The sequence below is a fragment of the Salmo salar genome, chromosome ssa06, assembly GCF_905237065.1.
Source record: "Salmo salar chromosome ssa06, Ssal_v3.1, whole genome shotgun sequence".
Lineage (NCBI taxonomy): Eukaryota > Metazoa > Chordata > Actinopteri > Salmoniformes > Salmonidae > Salmo > Salmo salar.
Window position 1 is genome coordinate 15,541,972 of NC_059447.1, and position 16,485 is coordinate 15,558,456.

A 16,485-nucleotide genomic window follows, 5' to 3' on the forward strand; every position below is an offset into this window, starting at 1 on the left:
TGGTGTAACTGAGTCAGGTTTGTAGGCCTCCTTGCTAGCACACACCTTTTCAGTTCTGCCTACACATTTTCTATGGGATTGAGTTCAGGGCTTTGTGATGGCCACTCCAATACCTTGACTGTTGTCCTTAAGCCATTTGCCACAACTTTGGAAGTATGCTTGGGGTCATTGTCAATTTGGAAGACACATTTGCGACCAAGTTTTAACTTGAGATGTTGCTTCAATATATACACAATTTTCCTTCGTCATGATGCCATCTATTTTGTGAAGAGCACCAGTTCCTCTTGCAAGCCTCCCCTTTTTCCTCCAAACATAACAATGGTCATTAAGGCCAAGCAGTTCTATTTTTGTTTCATCAGACCAGAGGGCATTTCTCCAAAAAGTACAACATTTGTCCCCATGTGCAGTTGCAAACCGAAGTCTGGGTTTTTTATGGCGGTTTTGGAGCAGTGGCTTCTTCCTTGCTGATCGGCCTTTCAGGTTATGTCAATATAGGACTCGTTTTACTGTGGATATAGATACTTTTGTACCCGTTTCCTCCAGCATCTTCACAAGGTCCTTTGCTGTTGGTCTGGGTTTGATTTGCACTTTTCCCACCAAAGTACGTTCATCTCTAGGAAACGTGTCTCCTTCCTGAGCGGTATGACGGCTGCGTGCTCCCATGGTGTTTATACTTGCGTACTATTGTTGGTACAGATGAACGTGGTACTTTCAAGTGTTTCGAAATTTCTCCCAAGGATGAACCAGACTTGTGGAGGTCTACAATTCATTTTCTGAGGTCTTGTCTGATTTCTTTTGATTTTCCCATGATGTCAAGCAAAGAGGCATTGAGTTTGAAGGTAGGCCTTGAAATACATCCACAGGTACACAACCAATTGACTCAAATGATGTCAATTAGCCTATCAGAAGCTTCTAAAGCCATGACATCCTAATTTGTAATTTTCCAAGCTGTTTAAAGGCACAGTCAATTTAGTGTATGTAAACTTCTGACCCACTTTAATTGAGACACAGTGAAATAATCTGTCTGTAAACAATTGTTGGAAAAATTACTTGTGTCATGCACAAAGCAAATGTCCTAACCGACTTGCCAAAACTATAGTTTGTTAACAAGAAATTTGTGGAGTGGTTGAAAAAGGAGTTTTAATGACTCCAACCTTAGTATATGTAAACTTCCGAAATATATATTAAATTGAACCTTTATTTAATTAGGTAAGTCACTTAAGGTATCCCAAGTGGCGCAGTGGTCTAAGGCACTGCATCTCAGTGCAAGAGGTGTCACTACAGTCCCCGGTTCGAATCCAGGCTGTATCACATCCGGCCGTGATTGGGAGTCCCATAGGGCAGCGCACAGTTGGCCCAGCGTCATTCGGTTTTGGCCGGGGTAGGCTGTCATTGTAAATAAGAATTTGTTCTTAAGACGGAACCCAAACCGGCTGCCATCGTGCATAAATTGATTTTTGTCCCCCCACACCAAACGCGAGCAGGTTAAAATATCAAAACAAACTGAACCAATTATATTAATTCAGAGACAGGTCGAAAAGTATTTAACATTTATGGCAATTTAGCTAGCTAGCTTGCACTTGCTAGCTAATTTGTCCTGGGATATAAACATTGGGTTGTTATTTTACCTGAAATGCACTAGGTCCTCTACTCCGCCAATTAATCCACACATAAAATTGTCAACCGAATCGTTTCTAGTCATCACTCCTCCTTCCAGGCTTTTTCTTCTCTTGACTTTATATTGCAATTGGCAACTTTCATAAATTAGGTGCATTACTGACCTCGTTCGTCTTTCAGTCACCCACGTGGTTATAACCAATGAGGAGATGGGAGAGGCAGGACTTGCAGCGCGATCTGCGTCAGAAATAGAACTGACTTCTATTTTAGCCCTTGGCAACGCAGACACGCACGAGCAGTGTGGGCGCAATAATTGAATAATATAGATTTGTAAATTTATTTCGCGACATGAGCGGTGTAGTCAGCGCAGATGCTTGTTGGAGCGCGCGAGCAGTGTGGGTACGATAATTAAATAATATAGATTTCCAGATAGCTTCCCTGTGGCTCAGTTGGTAGAGCATGGTGTTTGCAGGACCAGCATGGTGTGTGCAACGCCAGGGTTGTGGGTTCGATTCCCACGGGGGGCCAGTACAAAAAATAAATAAATAAATGAAAAAAATGCATGAAATGAAATGGATGCATTCACTACTGTAAGTCGCTCTGGATAAGAGTGTCTGCTAAATGACTAAAATGTAAGTATAAATGTATTTTGCAACGAGCGGTGTAGCAAGTCAGTTAACAACAGGCTGACTTAGTTAAATAAAGGTTAAATAAATAAAATAACATTTTTATTTACAATGACGGCCAAACCCGGACGACACTGGGCCAATTGTGCGCCGCCCTATGGGACTGACTTCTAATCACGGCCTGATGTGATACAGCCTGGATTCAAACCAGGGACTATCGGCGCAGGTCCTAATCCAGGCACTTGTCATCTCCCGTCTGGATTACTGCAACTCGCTGTTGGCTGGGCTCCCTGCCTATGCCATTAAACCCCTACAACTCATCCAGAACGCCGCAGCCCGTCTGGTGTTCAACCTTCCCAAGTTCTCTCACGTCACCCCGCTCCTCCGCTCTCTCCACTGGCTTCCAGTTGAAGCTCGCATCCGCTACAAGACCATGGTGCTTGCCTACGGAGCTGTGAGGGGAACGGCACCTCCGTACCTTCAGGCTCTGATCAGTCCCTACACCCAAACGAGGGCACTGCGCTCATCCACCTCTGGCCTGCTGACCCCCCTACCTCTGAGGAAGCACAGTTCCCGCGTAGCCCAGTCAAAACTGTTCGCTGCTCTGGCACCCCTATGGTGGAACAAGCTCCCTCACAACGCCAGGACAGCGGAGTCAATCACCACCTTCCGGAGACACCTGAAACCCCACCTCTTTAAGGAATACCAAGGATAGGATAAAGTAATCCTTCTAACCCCCCTAAAAGATTTAGATGCACAATTGTAAAGTGGTTGTTCCACTGGATATCATAAGGTGAATGCACCAATTTGTAAGTCGCTCTGGATAAGAGCGTCTGCTAAATGACTTAAATGTAAATGGACTGTCACGGCCAGTTGTGATACAGCCTGGATTCAAACCAGGGTGTCTGTAGTGACGCCTCTAGCACTGAGATGCAGTGCCTTAGACCGCTGCGCCACTCGGGAGCCCCAATAGCCTACACCAATGTTCCTTCAAAGCTGTGCGCAGCGCCAGTAAGAGGGATTGAACTTCACTCAACTTTCTAGAGTTTTCCTCTTTAGTTAACACTATCAACGTTTCGTTCTGCTGTGGGACTTGTGCTCAAATCAACACAATATTAGACACCTTCAATGTAACATACCGAAACAAAATGAACTACTATGCAAGACTTATTGTGCGAGAGATTTTCTTTTAGGCAGTGTGCATTGGAGAAGGATTCGATTGCATTGACATGCAGAACTCAGGCCCTTACTCTACACAGACCGGTGCGTCATAACCAATCAGCGCTGTAGTATGCCTAAATGCAAATAGTCATTGACATATATGGATCTGTGCAATTCACCTAGAACTGAACAACATGAGCTATCGTGAGTAGATATGCATGTAGCCACCTGTGCACATTTCTTCATATTCTTTGCTAGTTATTAAGTTATTAGCCCAGTTATAGCTAATTTCTAGTCAACAATGGGGAGTGGTTGCTTCCTACAAGAGCACAAAATGTGTGCCTTTCAAGCCATCTTTGAAAATCAAGTCTGGTAAAGAGCATTTTCTATGTCTTAAAGGGGCAGTGTTGTATTTTGAAACGGTCTTGAATAAGGTAAGTAAGCAGAGCGTAGCATATTTTGTCTGATTCTCTGTAATAAATGGTATGGGAATAATGAGTTTTATTTTGTAAAGTGGTTTCATGCATCAAACACCACAACATTTTCAGTCAGCTCCTTGTCTGAAGGACAAGTGGATAAACAGGTTAATGTCAAGCCCTGCATGTTTATTTTCAGTTTCATGGAATGTAGGCCTACATTGAACACCACACATTGGTTGCTACTGTAGTCTGAATGATAGAACAGCTATTTCCATGTTAAAATGTTATGGGATGCATTTTCTCCATTGTTTTTGATGGCAGGCCACTCTGGTTGGACTACATTATGATCAAAAGTCACAGTAGCCTACTTGACCACTGTTAACTGTAACTTAAAGCAGTAAAGCCTGTGTTCACAGTAAATGCTCACCGGAAGTTGCACAGAATTTTCACAATGTTCAAGTTTGCGTTCACTAGACCTGCTGAAAAAAATTAGAGTGAACATTGGCCTACACCAGAAAACGGAGGGAATTCTGATCAAGTTGACAATGTAATTCACAAGCACTAATGCAACTGATGATTTTTTTTGTTTTTCAAATGCAGACAACACTTCTGGAAGTTCACCTAAACCGTTAGAGCCATCACTGGAGAGTGTGAATGAGAAGACAGAAATGGAGAGTGATGTGTCAACCCTGAATAACCGGGAAACTAACACTTCTCCGAAGCGGCCCAATGAAGAGCCCAACAGCAACCCTAAGAAAAAGGTTGATATTAAAACCAACATGTTTTTGAGAACTTCCTCATTCTAATTTCCGATTAAAAAAATAAAAATGATGCTGTGTTTGGAAATATTTTTTCATCTGAAGATATTGCTTTATCAGTCACTAAACTGTGTCAATGATACAGTCCAGATATAGAAACTGATCACCTAGCTTGTAGGCCCCCAGGAAGAGTAGCTGCTGCTCCTGCAACAGCTAATGGGCATCCTAATAAAACACAAAATGTAAGTAATTTTGATTGAGGGAAGAGTGGATATACTAAGGTTTGTTCTCTTTTTTTCAACCTTTGGCTCAATCAGAGAAAAAAGAGGAAGAGGACCAAGAAGAAGGACGGCGGCCCTGCGTCATTGAACTCTGACCAGCTGACCTCTGAACTGTCTGATATCTCCCTTATGGACAGCCTTGGGATTAACAGGAAACAGGAAGTTGCAGAGTCCTCTGACAGCGATGCCAGCGCCATGGACGAGACACCCAACTCACTTCATGACACGTCTGCCTTAGTGGAGAAACCAGCCAGTGCATCAGCATCATCAGCAGCACCCAGTACATTCAGTCCATCTGGGAACACATCTGACAATCAAGATCCTCCAAGCACTACCTCGTCACAGCCTGAGGCCAGCGCAGAGAGCCAGCCTGCCGCAGGGAAAGATCAACAGAGCAGTGAAGAGAAAGACCTATCTCAGTCACCTACAAAACAGACCTCCATGTCGGCTCCGAATGACACTCCTGCCTGTCTCACCGACTCGGCTGGCAAATCCACCACCACCACCATCCCCCATCTTCAGTCAGCCTCAGTGGTATCGGCGAAGACCGCTGACCAGAAAGCTCCAAAGGCTGCTGACGTTAAGACCACTGACCAGAAAGCTCCAAAGGATGCTGACGTGAAGACCACTGACCAGAAAGCTCCAAAGGCTGCTGACGTGAAGACCGCTGACCAGAAAGCTCCAAAGGCTGCTGACGTGAAGACCGCTGACCAGAAAGCTCCAAAGGCTGCTGACGTGAAGACCGCTGACCAGAAAGCTCCAAAGGCTGCTGACGTGAAGACCACTAAGAACAAGAAAGACGTGGCCAATTCAAAGCAGACGAACCTGGACCAGAATGCAAACGTGAACCAGAATGCTAAGCAGAACCAGACCAGACAAGACAAACAGAAAGGGACAGATGATCAGCAGAACCAGGACCTGAAGCACACCACCGCTGGCAATGAGATGGTGTTTGGCTCTCAGAAGAAATCAGAGGTAATGTAGCTGCTTGACATTACAAAATACACTGAGTGTACAAAACATGCTCTTTCCATTAGACTGACTAGGTGAATCCAGGTGAAAGCTATGATCCCTTATTGACTTCTTGTTAAATCCACTTCAAGCCTTGAGACAATTGAGACATGGAGTGTGTATGTGTGCCGTTCAGAGGGAGAATGGGCAAGCCAAAATATTGAAGTGCCTTTGAACGGGGTATAGTAGTAGGTGCCAGGCGCATCGGTTTTGACTGTGTTAAGAACTGCAACGCTGCTGGACATTTTAACACCTTGTAGAGTCCATGCCCTGACAAATTGAGGCTGTTCTAAGGGCAAAAGGGGTGCACAATATAAGGTATTCCTAATGCTTTGTACACTGGGCCAATCCTATGGGACTCCAGGCTGGTTGTGGCACAGCCCGGAATATGAACCCGGGTCTGCGATGCAGTGCCTTAGACCGCTGCGCCACTCAGGAGGCCCAGGTTTTCTTTTTCAATAAAATATATTTGTGTTGCTATGATACGGGCTAGTATTTATTTCCATAAGGTAACCCTAACTTTATATAGCCCATATTATAAACCTGTATTATGGCAACATTTGCCACCATGTGTGCTAATTAACTAAATCAAATAAAAAACTGCTTAGACTAGGTTATTATGGCTGATGTAGTTTGTTTTGTCTAAGGGTGTGGGGGGAGCTTGTTACCTTCTCTGACTTGGTGTATGTTTGAGATCAACTACATTGTAGTCAGACTGCGCAGAACCACTGACCTACATATCACCTTTAATTTTAGTCTTGAGTGATTATATTCTGTGCTTTACCCTGCTGAAACTCATCCCCTCAAACACAGAATTTACATTTTTACATTTGACTTACAATCAGCACATTCAATTAAGATTGGTATAACAAGCACATATCAGAGATATTTCAAGTGAAACCTTCCTCATAAAAGCAGCTATCAGTAAAATCCGTGCTAGTAAGAAAATATAAGTTCCAGTATTCACACGAGAAAGATGAGTAGAGTAGTAAGGTGTTCTGTTTTTTGGTGTAGGGCGCAAGGGAGGTCAACCAAGGTGCTCTTTGAAGAGATGTTCTCGCAGTATCTGTTTCTCCTCTGGCCAGGTGCCGAGCAGACTGATCCTCAAACTGTCTGTTTCTCCTCTGGCCAGGTGGCGAGCAGACTGATCCTTAAACTGTCTGTTTGTCCTCTGGCCAGGTGGAGAGCAGACTGATCCTCAAACTGTTTGTTTGTCCTCTGGCCAGGTGGAGAGCAGACTGATCCTCAAACTGTCTGTTTGACCTCTGGCCAGGTGGAGAGCAGACTGATCCTCAAACTGTCTGTTTCTCCTCTGGCCAGGTGGAGAGCAGACTGATCCTCAAACTGTCTGTTTGACCTCTGGCCAGGTGGAGAGCAGACTGATCCTCAAACTGTCTGTTTCTCCTCTGGCCAGGTGGAGAGCAGACTGATCCTCAAACTGTCTGTTTCTCCTCTGGCCAGGTGGAGAGCAGACTGATCCTCAAACTGTCTGTTTCTCCTCTGGCCAGGTGGAGAGCAGACTGATCCTCAAACTGTCTGTTTCTCCTCATTCCAGGTGTAGAGCAGACTGATCCTCAAACTGTCTGTTTCTCCTCATGCCAGGTGGAGAGCAGAGGCTCCAGTGTGGATCCACAGGTGAAGGTGGAGAACGTGGAGGTCCAGCAGCAGCCTTCCCGTGGGGGAGGAGACGCCTCCTCCCCTACACCACAGAGCCCAGGCGCCAAGAAAGAGAAACAGAAAGACAACAAAAGCGACGACTCTGAAACCAAGGGTCAGGATGTTCCACCGCCAAAAAGGTATTTGCAAATTGTGTTGTTCATAACAGAAGTCACACAATGATAGCATGAAGACCCTAAAAGGCACACTTTTGTTGCATTGATAAACATCTATAGGTGCACAAAAGCACTTTCAAAAACACCCTCAACCCGCACAGCGCTACTATCCATTGTTGTCTGTGTACACAATGTTGTGCTTATTTCCAAACACGTTTTTGAGAGTGGGAATCCACTCTAACTACAGGTATAGAAGCAAAGTAAGTATTCATACTCCTTGACTTTTTACACATTTTGTTGTCTTACAGCCAGAATTCAAAATGGATTAAATAATGTATTTTCTCACCCATCTACACACAATTCCCATAATGACATTAAAAACATGTTGTTAGACATTTTTGCTAATTTATTGAAAAGTATATACAGAAATATTTTATTTACATAAGTATTCACACCCCTAAGTTAATACTTTGTAGAAGCACTGTTGTTAGCGATTTCAGCTTTGAATCGTTTTTGGAAAGTCTTAAGGAGAATTTCAGTCGTCAAGCTCTGCCAAGTTGATCGTTACATGCTAGACAGCCATTTTCAAGTCTTGCCATAGATTTTCAAGCTTATTTAAGTGAAATGTAATAACGCCACTTAGGAACATTCAATGGCGTCTTGGTAAGCAACTCCCGGTGTATATTTGGCCTTGTGTTTTAGGTTATTGTCTTGCTGAAAGGTGAATTTGTCTCTGAAAGATTTTCCTCTAGGATTTTGCATGCGCTGTTTCTTTCTATCCCAAAAACGACCTAGTATTTGCCGATGACAAGCATACACATAACCTGATGCTTCCACCACTGCTTGAAAATATGAAGTGGTACTCAGTGATGTGTTGGGTTTGGATTTGCCCCCATCATAACGCTTTGTATTCAGGACACAAAGTTCCGTTCTTTGCCACATTTCTTTGCAGTATTGTGGAGTAACTATAATGTTATTGATCCATCATCAGTTTTCTCATATCACAACCATTAAACAACCTCTAACAGTTTTAAAATCACCCTTGCCTTATGGTTGATATCCCTGAGCAGTTTCTTTCATCTCCGTCAACTGAGTTTGGAAGGACGCCTGTATCTTTGTAGTGACAGTGTATTGATACATCATCCAAAGTCTAATTAATAACTTCACCATACTCAAAGACATATTCAAGTGGTGCCCTTTTTGCAAGGCATTGAAAAACCTCCCTAGTCTTTGTAGTTGAATCTGTGTTTGAAATTCACTACTCGATTGAGGGACCTTACAATTATTTGTAAGTGTGGGGTACACAAATCGTGTTCACCACTATTATTGAACATGAGTCCATGCAACTTATTATGCGATTTGTTAAGCACATTTTTTACTCCTGAACTTATTTAGGCTTGCCATAACAAAAGGGCTGAATACTTACTGACTCAAGACATTTCAGCGTTTTTAATTTATTATTCATTTCTACAAACAAAATTCCACTTTGACATTATGGGATATATATGTGTGTGTGTGTGTGTGTGTGTGTGTGTGTGTGTGTGTGTGTGTGTGTGTGTGTGTGTGTGTGTGTGTGTGTGTGTAGATCAGTGACACAATCTCAATTTAATCAATTTTACATTTGGGCTATAACACAACCAAATGTGGAAAAAGTGAAGGGGTGTGAATACTTTTTGAAGGCACTGTATGAGGAAGGGTGGAGAGGGGGATTGAATCCCAGTCTCCGTTGGGGGAGGTGCTTGTGCCGGGACTGTTACACATTCGACCACAGCTCTGCACATTTCAAATCATTTTTATCAGCATCGATCATGCACACCTCCACTTAGCTAACACAATACCCATCGGATTCATTTTGTTTGGTCCAATTTCAGGATACCTCCAGGGAAAAAACAGGTCTCTGCAAGTGAGAGACTCACAATCTATTTCCACGCTGTCCTCTCAAAGGATTTCAAGCTAAACCCAGACGAGGACCGCATCTTCATCAGGGCTGGGGGGAACATTGGGAACTGGGATACCAATTCCGTTGAGCTCACTATGTCTAAGTATGTTTTTATATACATGTATCAGCCGTCAAGACAGTTTAGCCAAATATGTAGAATATATATATTCAATAGGAACCTGCTTATAATGTTCAACATTGTTCCCATCTATCTCACATAGGAAACAACAGACTCGTGGGGGTTCAATGTATATGATATGTAACAGACGATAAACCAATGCATTACCTCTACAGGGATCTTGGAGAGCATGGGTTCCTAGTTGAAGGGAGCTTGACCACAACCAAATCTAATGCAACCGTGTCCATACCATACAAGTACCTCGTCTACAAGCATAAAAAGCAAAAGTACGAGTTTGAGTACATATACAATCTGGATTCTAACTACCCCACCACCAACAGATGTCTTTTTGTCAATTCCCATCTGCTTAATGAAGAAGGTGGGTGCAGTTGCTATAACAATTTCTATAGCAGTACTTGATTTCAAGTCACTGATTTAAAATGTTCCATTTACTTCATATAGAGACCCCTTGACTTTTCCACATTTTGTTACGTTACAGCCTTATTCTAAAATGGATTAAAAAAAATATATATCCTCAGCAATCTACACACAATACCCCATAATAACAAAGCGAAAACAGGTTTTTAGAAATTTTTGCAAATGTATTACAATTTAAAAACAGATACCTTATTTACATAAGTATTCAGCCCCTTTGCTATGAGACTCGAAATTGAGCTCAGGTGCATCCTGTTTCCATTGATCATCCTTGAGATGTTTCTACAACTTGATTGGAGTCCACCTGTGGTAAATTCAATTGATTGGACATGATTTGGAAAGGCACAGACCTCTCTATAAGGTCCCACAGTTGACAGTGCATGTCAGAACAAAAACCAAGCCGTGAGGTCGAAGGAATTGTCCGTAAAGCTCCGAGACAGGATTGTGTCGAGGCACAGATCTGGGGAAGTGTACCAAAACATTTCTGCAGCATTGAAGGTCCCCAAGAACACATCATTCTTAAATGGAAGATGTTTGGAATCACCAAGACTATTCCTAGAGCTGGCTGCCCGGCCAATCTGAGCAATTGGGGGAGAAGGGCCTTGATCAAGGAGGTAACCAAGAACCTGATGGTCACACTGACAGAGCTCCAGAGTTCCACTGTGGAGATGGGATAACCTTCCAGAAGAACAACCACCTCTGCAGCACTCTACCAATCAGGCCTTTATGGTAGAGTGACCAGACAGAAGCCACTCCTCAGTAAAATGCACATGACACCCCACTTGGAGTTTGCCAAAAGGCACCTAAAGACTCTCAGACCATGAGAAACAAGATTCTCTGGTCTGATGAAACCAAGATTGAACTGAATGCGAGGAGGAAACCTGGCACCATCCCTATGCTGTGGGGATACTTTTCCGTGTCAGGGACTGCGAGACTAGTCAGGATTGAGGGAAAGATGAGCAAAAGTACGGAGAAAAGTAAAGAGATCCTTGATGAAAACCTGCTCAAGAGCTCTCAGGACATCAGACTGGGGTGAAGGTTCACCTTCCAACAGGACAACGACAACGCAGGAGTGGCTTCGGGACAAGTCTCTGAATGTCCTTGAGTGGCCCAGCCATAGCCCGGACTTGAACCCGATCTAACATCTCTGGAGAAACCTGAAAATAGCTGTGCAGCAACACTCCCCATCCAACCTTACAGAGATTGAGAGGATCTGGGAGAAACTCCCCAAATATATAGATGTGCCAAGCTTGTAGGGTCATACCCAAGAAGACTCAATGATGTAATAGCTGCCAAAGGTGCCTCAACAAAGTACTGAGTAAAAGGTCTGAATACTTATGTAAATGTGATATATTATTATTTTTTTAAACATTTACTGAAAAACTGTTTTTGCTTTGTCATTATGAGGTATTGTGTGTAGATTGATGAGGGGGGGGGACAATTGAAACAATTTTACAATAAGGCTGTAATGTAACAAAATGTGGAAAAAGTCAAGGTACTGAGTACTTTTCGAAGGCACTGTAAACATGAAGTTCAAAACCTTATTGCCGACTTTTATCATACAGCTATTTGGTGCTACTTGTCCATTTTGTTCAAACACTGTCTTACATGTGAGGAAATTGTCAAATGTATCCAAATATCATATTAAACTGTGATTTTGGTTGGTTTCAGGGGACTGGCATCAGTATGATGACATCATCTGTGTGGAGCCATCCAAGAACATGCTCAAGCGGCTAAAAGATGCTCTTTGGCCGGAACAAAGGAAAAGTGTTATCGAAGGCCGAGAAATCGCAGGGAAGGTTATGCTGGAGAGTATATTTGACCTCCTCAGGAGCTGGACTGACATTAACTTCAAGAGTTTCCTCAGTCAGCTGAATCAGTTTTACCAGATCTACGGGAACCCGTTTGTCTATGAGGAGACACACAAGAAATGGTGCTCCTTAGACTACGACGAAAAAGATGTAAGTGAAGTTCTAAATGTCACACCGGCTCTGGAACTCTCTCCTTCTACCTATCCGAAACTCAGAATCCATCTCCATCTTCCATCTCCATCAGTCCTGCCTAAAGACCCACTTCGTCACCCTGGCCTAGACGTAACCACCCTCCCCCCACCTACCTGAATGCTAATGCATGCATGGATGTTACCCCCCCACCCCCTTGCTGTTTGGCTTTAGCTTGTTTTGCTTTCTCCTGCTCTGCCTCCCCTCTTCTAATGTGTTACTGTTATTTTGTTGCTGTTAGAAGTGAAATGAGGGCAAACATTTCAGTGTCTATTTGCTTGACAAAACAAATAAAACCCACTCATATTATATTAACTCTGCCCAAAAATGCACAGAGGTAATTTTGTGTGAGGGAGTTATCATTTCTGTAATGATTGCTGTTTTTTTTCTCTCACATTTCTTTATTTGGTTGCCTTATTGTATGTTTCTTTTGTATATGGAAGGGAAAAGCAAATGGATGAGTTGTGTTGCAGTGTGCAACCGTCCCCAAAACAACACATCTGATAACGTTCACTGTTTGTTCTGCCTTCCTCAAGGTCAGGAAGCTGCTGAAGCAGTTCATGCTGGATAACGTTGTTCCTCAGCTGCAGAAGGAGGGTGAGGGGAAGAGTTGCTTCATCCAGGACCCCATGAGGGCAGCTGTGGTCATGCTGTACGTGTGGAAGCAGTACGGCCTCAAGCTGGACCACGGAGAGTCCACCCGGCTCTGCACCGTCCTGTGCTTGCCCAAGCTGCCCAAAGACTCCTTCCTGCAGTACTGGACCGACTTCGCCCAAGCCGTCTCAGGTCTCAAAAAGTGGGTTTTGGCGTCGGGATTTCTACTTATTTTTTGCCTATTGCAGACACTATAATTATTGTTTGTTGTAAAATATGTAATCATTTGTATTAGTTTGAAACAGAGTAATATATTTTATACACATTTTCTCAAAACAGTTTCTAACAGAAAGTGTTTGACAGCAGTACATGTTAGTGGATGAGTTTTCATGAAAAAAATTGGGACAAAAGTGCTGATGTTTTTGTGTGAAAAACAACCTGCTGTATTTTTCTCCTGACCAGCTTGCCAGACATGTTGGTGACTCTGATCAACAGTGTGAAGACTGAAGGCCCCCGGTGGATTTTGGTGCTCCCCCTGCTCCACCTCCTCAAGGGATTCTCCAAACCGTTCACACCCATATCTATCACTGTCACCCCCAAGTACGAGCAGTCCTGGGCGGGCCTCCAAGGCCTCAAAGCGGGCAACATGGCACTCAACAGCCAGGACAGGAGGTACAGTACTTCTTCTATTCTCCCTGTCGTAATAGAAAATCATTATTGTCTCACCTTTTGGCGAAATTCGCTGTTTTGAATCCAAAATAGGTGACCTGTGTGATTCGTGTAGATCCGATGAGAAAAGTTTGGGAGGGGGGAGGCTATGGGATCAATATCATGCCGAATGTATTGTGAACTCACAGCATGCATTTTGTATTCGTGTATCATGATTTGTACAAATAAGTACCAATCACTTTCCACAAATGTAACTCTCCAATCCACGAATGTAAATCACTTTCCACAAATGTAAATCACTATCCACAAATGCAATTCACTATCCACGAACATTTTTTGATTTGTATTTGTAAATCGATATATTGCATTAGAATTTTTTTATAACCGCAATATGCAGGTCATTTCCAAGGGCCTTAATTAAAATGACTGCCATAAAGACAAAGTTTTCACGTGTAGAAAGCGATTTGTAGTCGTAGAAAAAAGTTGATGCTGTTGACCCAGATCACTGGTTGCTGTGGAAAAGGTCAAAGGGGGTGAGTGTAACCGGTGTGAAATGGCTAGCCAGTTAGCGGTGCATGCTAATAGCATTTCAATCGGTGACGTCACTCAGTCAGAGACCTTGAAGTAGTTGTTTCCCTTGCTATGCAAGGGCCGTGGCTTTTGTGGAGCGATGGGTAACGATGCTTTGCGGGTGACTGTTGTCGATGTGTGCAGAGGGTCCATGGTTCAAGCCCAGTTTGGGGCGAGGAGAGGGATGGAAACAATGCTGTTACAAAGTCTGATCCTACACCTCCCCTCTATCTTTTGCATGCCTCTCCTGGGTAAACGGGGCCTCAGTAAATACTTATGTCTCCTTAATGCTCATCGTCTGTGCAACATGAGACAGTGGATGGATTATAATCACTTACAATGTATATCCTTCACATTTAGTGGTGCTATCACACTGGCCAGCTAATTCAACTATTTGGGTGATGAACGGGTTTACACTGCAATAGTGTTGCAAATATAGAGTAATCTAGGGCTAGGGTTTCGATTATTTACATTGGACATACTATGGTTACACATGGTTAACATACTATAATTTCTGCAGCTTTTGAAAGGCAGGCATCAATGTAGGCCGAACGAGAGGCTGCCAGTGATGTATAGAAATAGCTTTCTATGGGTACAAACCTTTTTTATACGTATAAAAATCTCTTTCTACGCGTGATAACTTTTTGTATTTTTCTTGTCGTCCAAATATGGAGTTGCAGGTTTGCCCTATCTTTCATGTTTGTGCATATCTCTCCTATGTGTAAATCTTTATGGCAGTCATTTTACTTAAGGCCTTTGGAAATGACCTGCATATCTGCAGTTCTAAAAAAAATTGAGTGCATATATCGATATACATATCAAAAGATGTTTGTTTGTGGATAGCGATTTGCTCGTTACAGCATCCGCGCGCGCTCTGGAATGACAGCGGGACAGTGGAAAGGCAGTTTGACAGTTACAGCAGTGCATCCTCTGAACGATAACGAAGAGGTAGGTGAGAAGCCTGACCACGGAGACCCGGCGAGAAAGAATCAGAGAGCGGGGGCTCTTCGTTCTCGGCGAATGAATGGCCTGTCCTCGTAGGCTTGTCATTCTCCACACCGGCTGATGGACAGTGCTGCACACTGGTAAATTTCACCAGCGAATTTCTTTGGTTTAGAGATTGAGCCTCTTTTTAAAAAATGTTTTATTTGCTTCCTGTCTCTTAGACATGGTAGCAAAATGCCTCAAATCTCTATAGCTTACTTTTAGCTAAAGTGATATCCACTAGTAGTAGCTAGCTAACGTTAACAGGCTAGGTTAGGCTACTGCCTTAATCACTAATCGTCTTTGTCACACACAAACTTAAAAAAAATTAAATACTATAATTTATTTGGCAGATTCGTTTTTATTTATGTTTCACAATTGGATAAACCCATATAAACACACGCATCACCATAGCTACCAAGGATAGTGGGAGTGAAGCAGCGGCCTAAACTTGCCTGCTGGAAGGGCCAGGTGTACTCTCTCTGCCTGAAAGAGAGACATTATGCCAACAAACGGTATCATGCTCTGCTGGCACATTGTAGAACAGATGTCCACAGGCAGAAAGTGTACAATGTAATAATGTGTAGTACAAAGATTTGCTTTTGTTGTGTTGAACCTGACTGTAAACACTTGTGTGTGAGTGAGGGGGATTATTAATTTTTTTACTCAGTGACCGTTATTTTTGCACACATGTAGCCTTGTGCTCTTGATCGATGTCTACTATAGTGGCCACTATAATGGACATGAATAGAATGCATGTTTGTTAAATTCTATTTCTACTTTAAGAAGTTTTTTTCCCAAGTGCAATATTTAGATGTGTGTGGTCACAAGCGTTCTATTATAAAGGCTGTCATGGCTAACTGTAATATTAGTGTATTGTTCTTTCTTGTTTGCAGTAAAGTCTAGGCAACAAATAACATTGGATTGCTTTCTTAGGTTCACATGAACCACTTTTTATTTTACACACCGAGACTGATCATGTAGATCAAATTCTTTGTTGATTAATTAGTTAACCTGCATTTCCCTCTGGCAGGGATTTCTTTCATGTTTCAGTGAAAAAAAAAAAAAATCACCTTTTTGGGCCCTCATCAGTTTGCGTCCTTGATTACGCTAAATGTTTGGCCTTTCGTAATTACAGTATCAAATCAAACTTTATTTGTCACATGCGCCGAATACATGTGTAGACCTTACTGTGAAATGCTTACTTACAAGCCCTTAACCAACACTGCAGTTCAAGAAGAGTTAAGTTTAAATAAAATTAAACTATAACAATAACGAGGATATACACAGGAGGTACCGATCCTGAGTCAGTGTGCAGGGGTACAGGTTAGTTGAGGTCATTTGTACATGTAGGTAGGGGTGAAGTGACTATGCATAGATAATAAACAGTGAGTAGCAGCAGTGTACAAACAAATGGAGGGGGGGGTCAGTGTAAATAGTCCGGCTGGCCATTTGATTAATTGTTCAGCAGTCTTATGGCTTGGGGGTGGAAGCTGTTAAGGAGCCTTTTGGTCCTAGACTTGGTGCCCCG

At 42.9% G+C, this 16,485-nt stretch overlaps 1 protein-coding gene across 4 annotated transcripts in view; it reads left to right on the plus strand.

Annotated features, from left to right (window-relative positions):
• The window catches only part of LOC106606438 (E3 ubiquitin-protein ligase rnf213-alpha), a 77,953-nt gene that overhangs the window by 2,330 nt on the left and 59,138 nt on the right, over positions 1–16,485 (plus strand). For 3 of the 4 annotated variants that reach the window (XM_014202643.2, XM_014202647.2, XM_014202644.2), the window contains 8 exons: positions 4,424–4,584; positions 4,899–5,837; positions 7,476–7,669; positions 9,517–9,687; positions 9,879–10,081; positions 11,809–12,098; positions 12,674–12,933; positions 13,194–13,403. In XM_014202643.2, coding sequence (XP_014058118.2) covers positions 4,424–4,584; positions 4,899–5,837; positions 7,476–7,669; positions 9,517–9,687; positions 9,879–10,081; positions 11,809–12,098; positions 12,674–12,933; positions 13,194–13,403 — 2,428 coding nt within the window. Of the gene's footprint in view, positions 1–4,423; positions 4,585–4,898; positions 5,838–7,475; positions 7,670–9,516; positions 9,688–9,878; positions 10,082–11,808; positions 12,099–12,673; positions 12,934–13,193; positions 13,404–16,485 lie in introns of those variants that run through there. The other variant, XM_045719847.1, reaches the window with a different exon arrangement.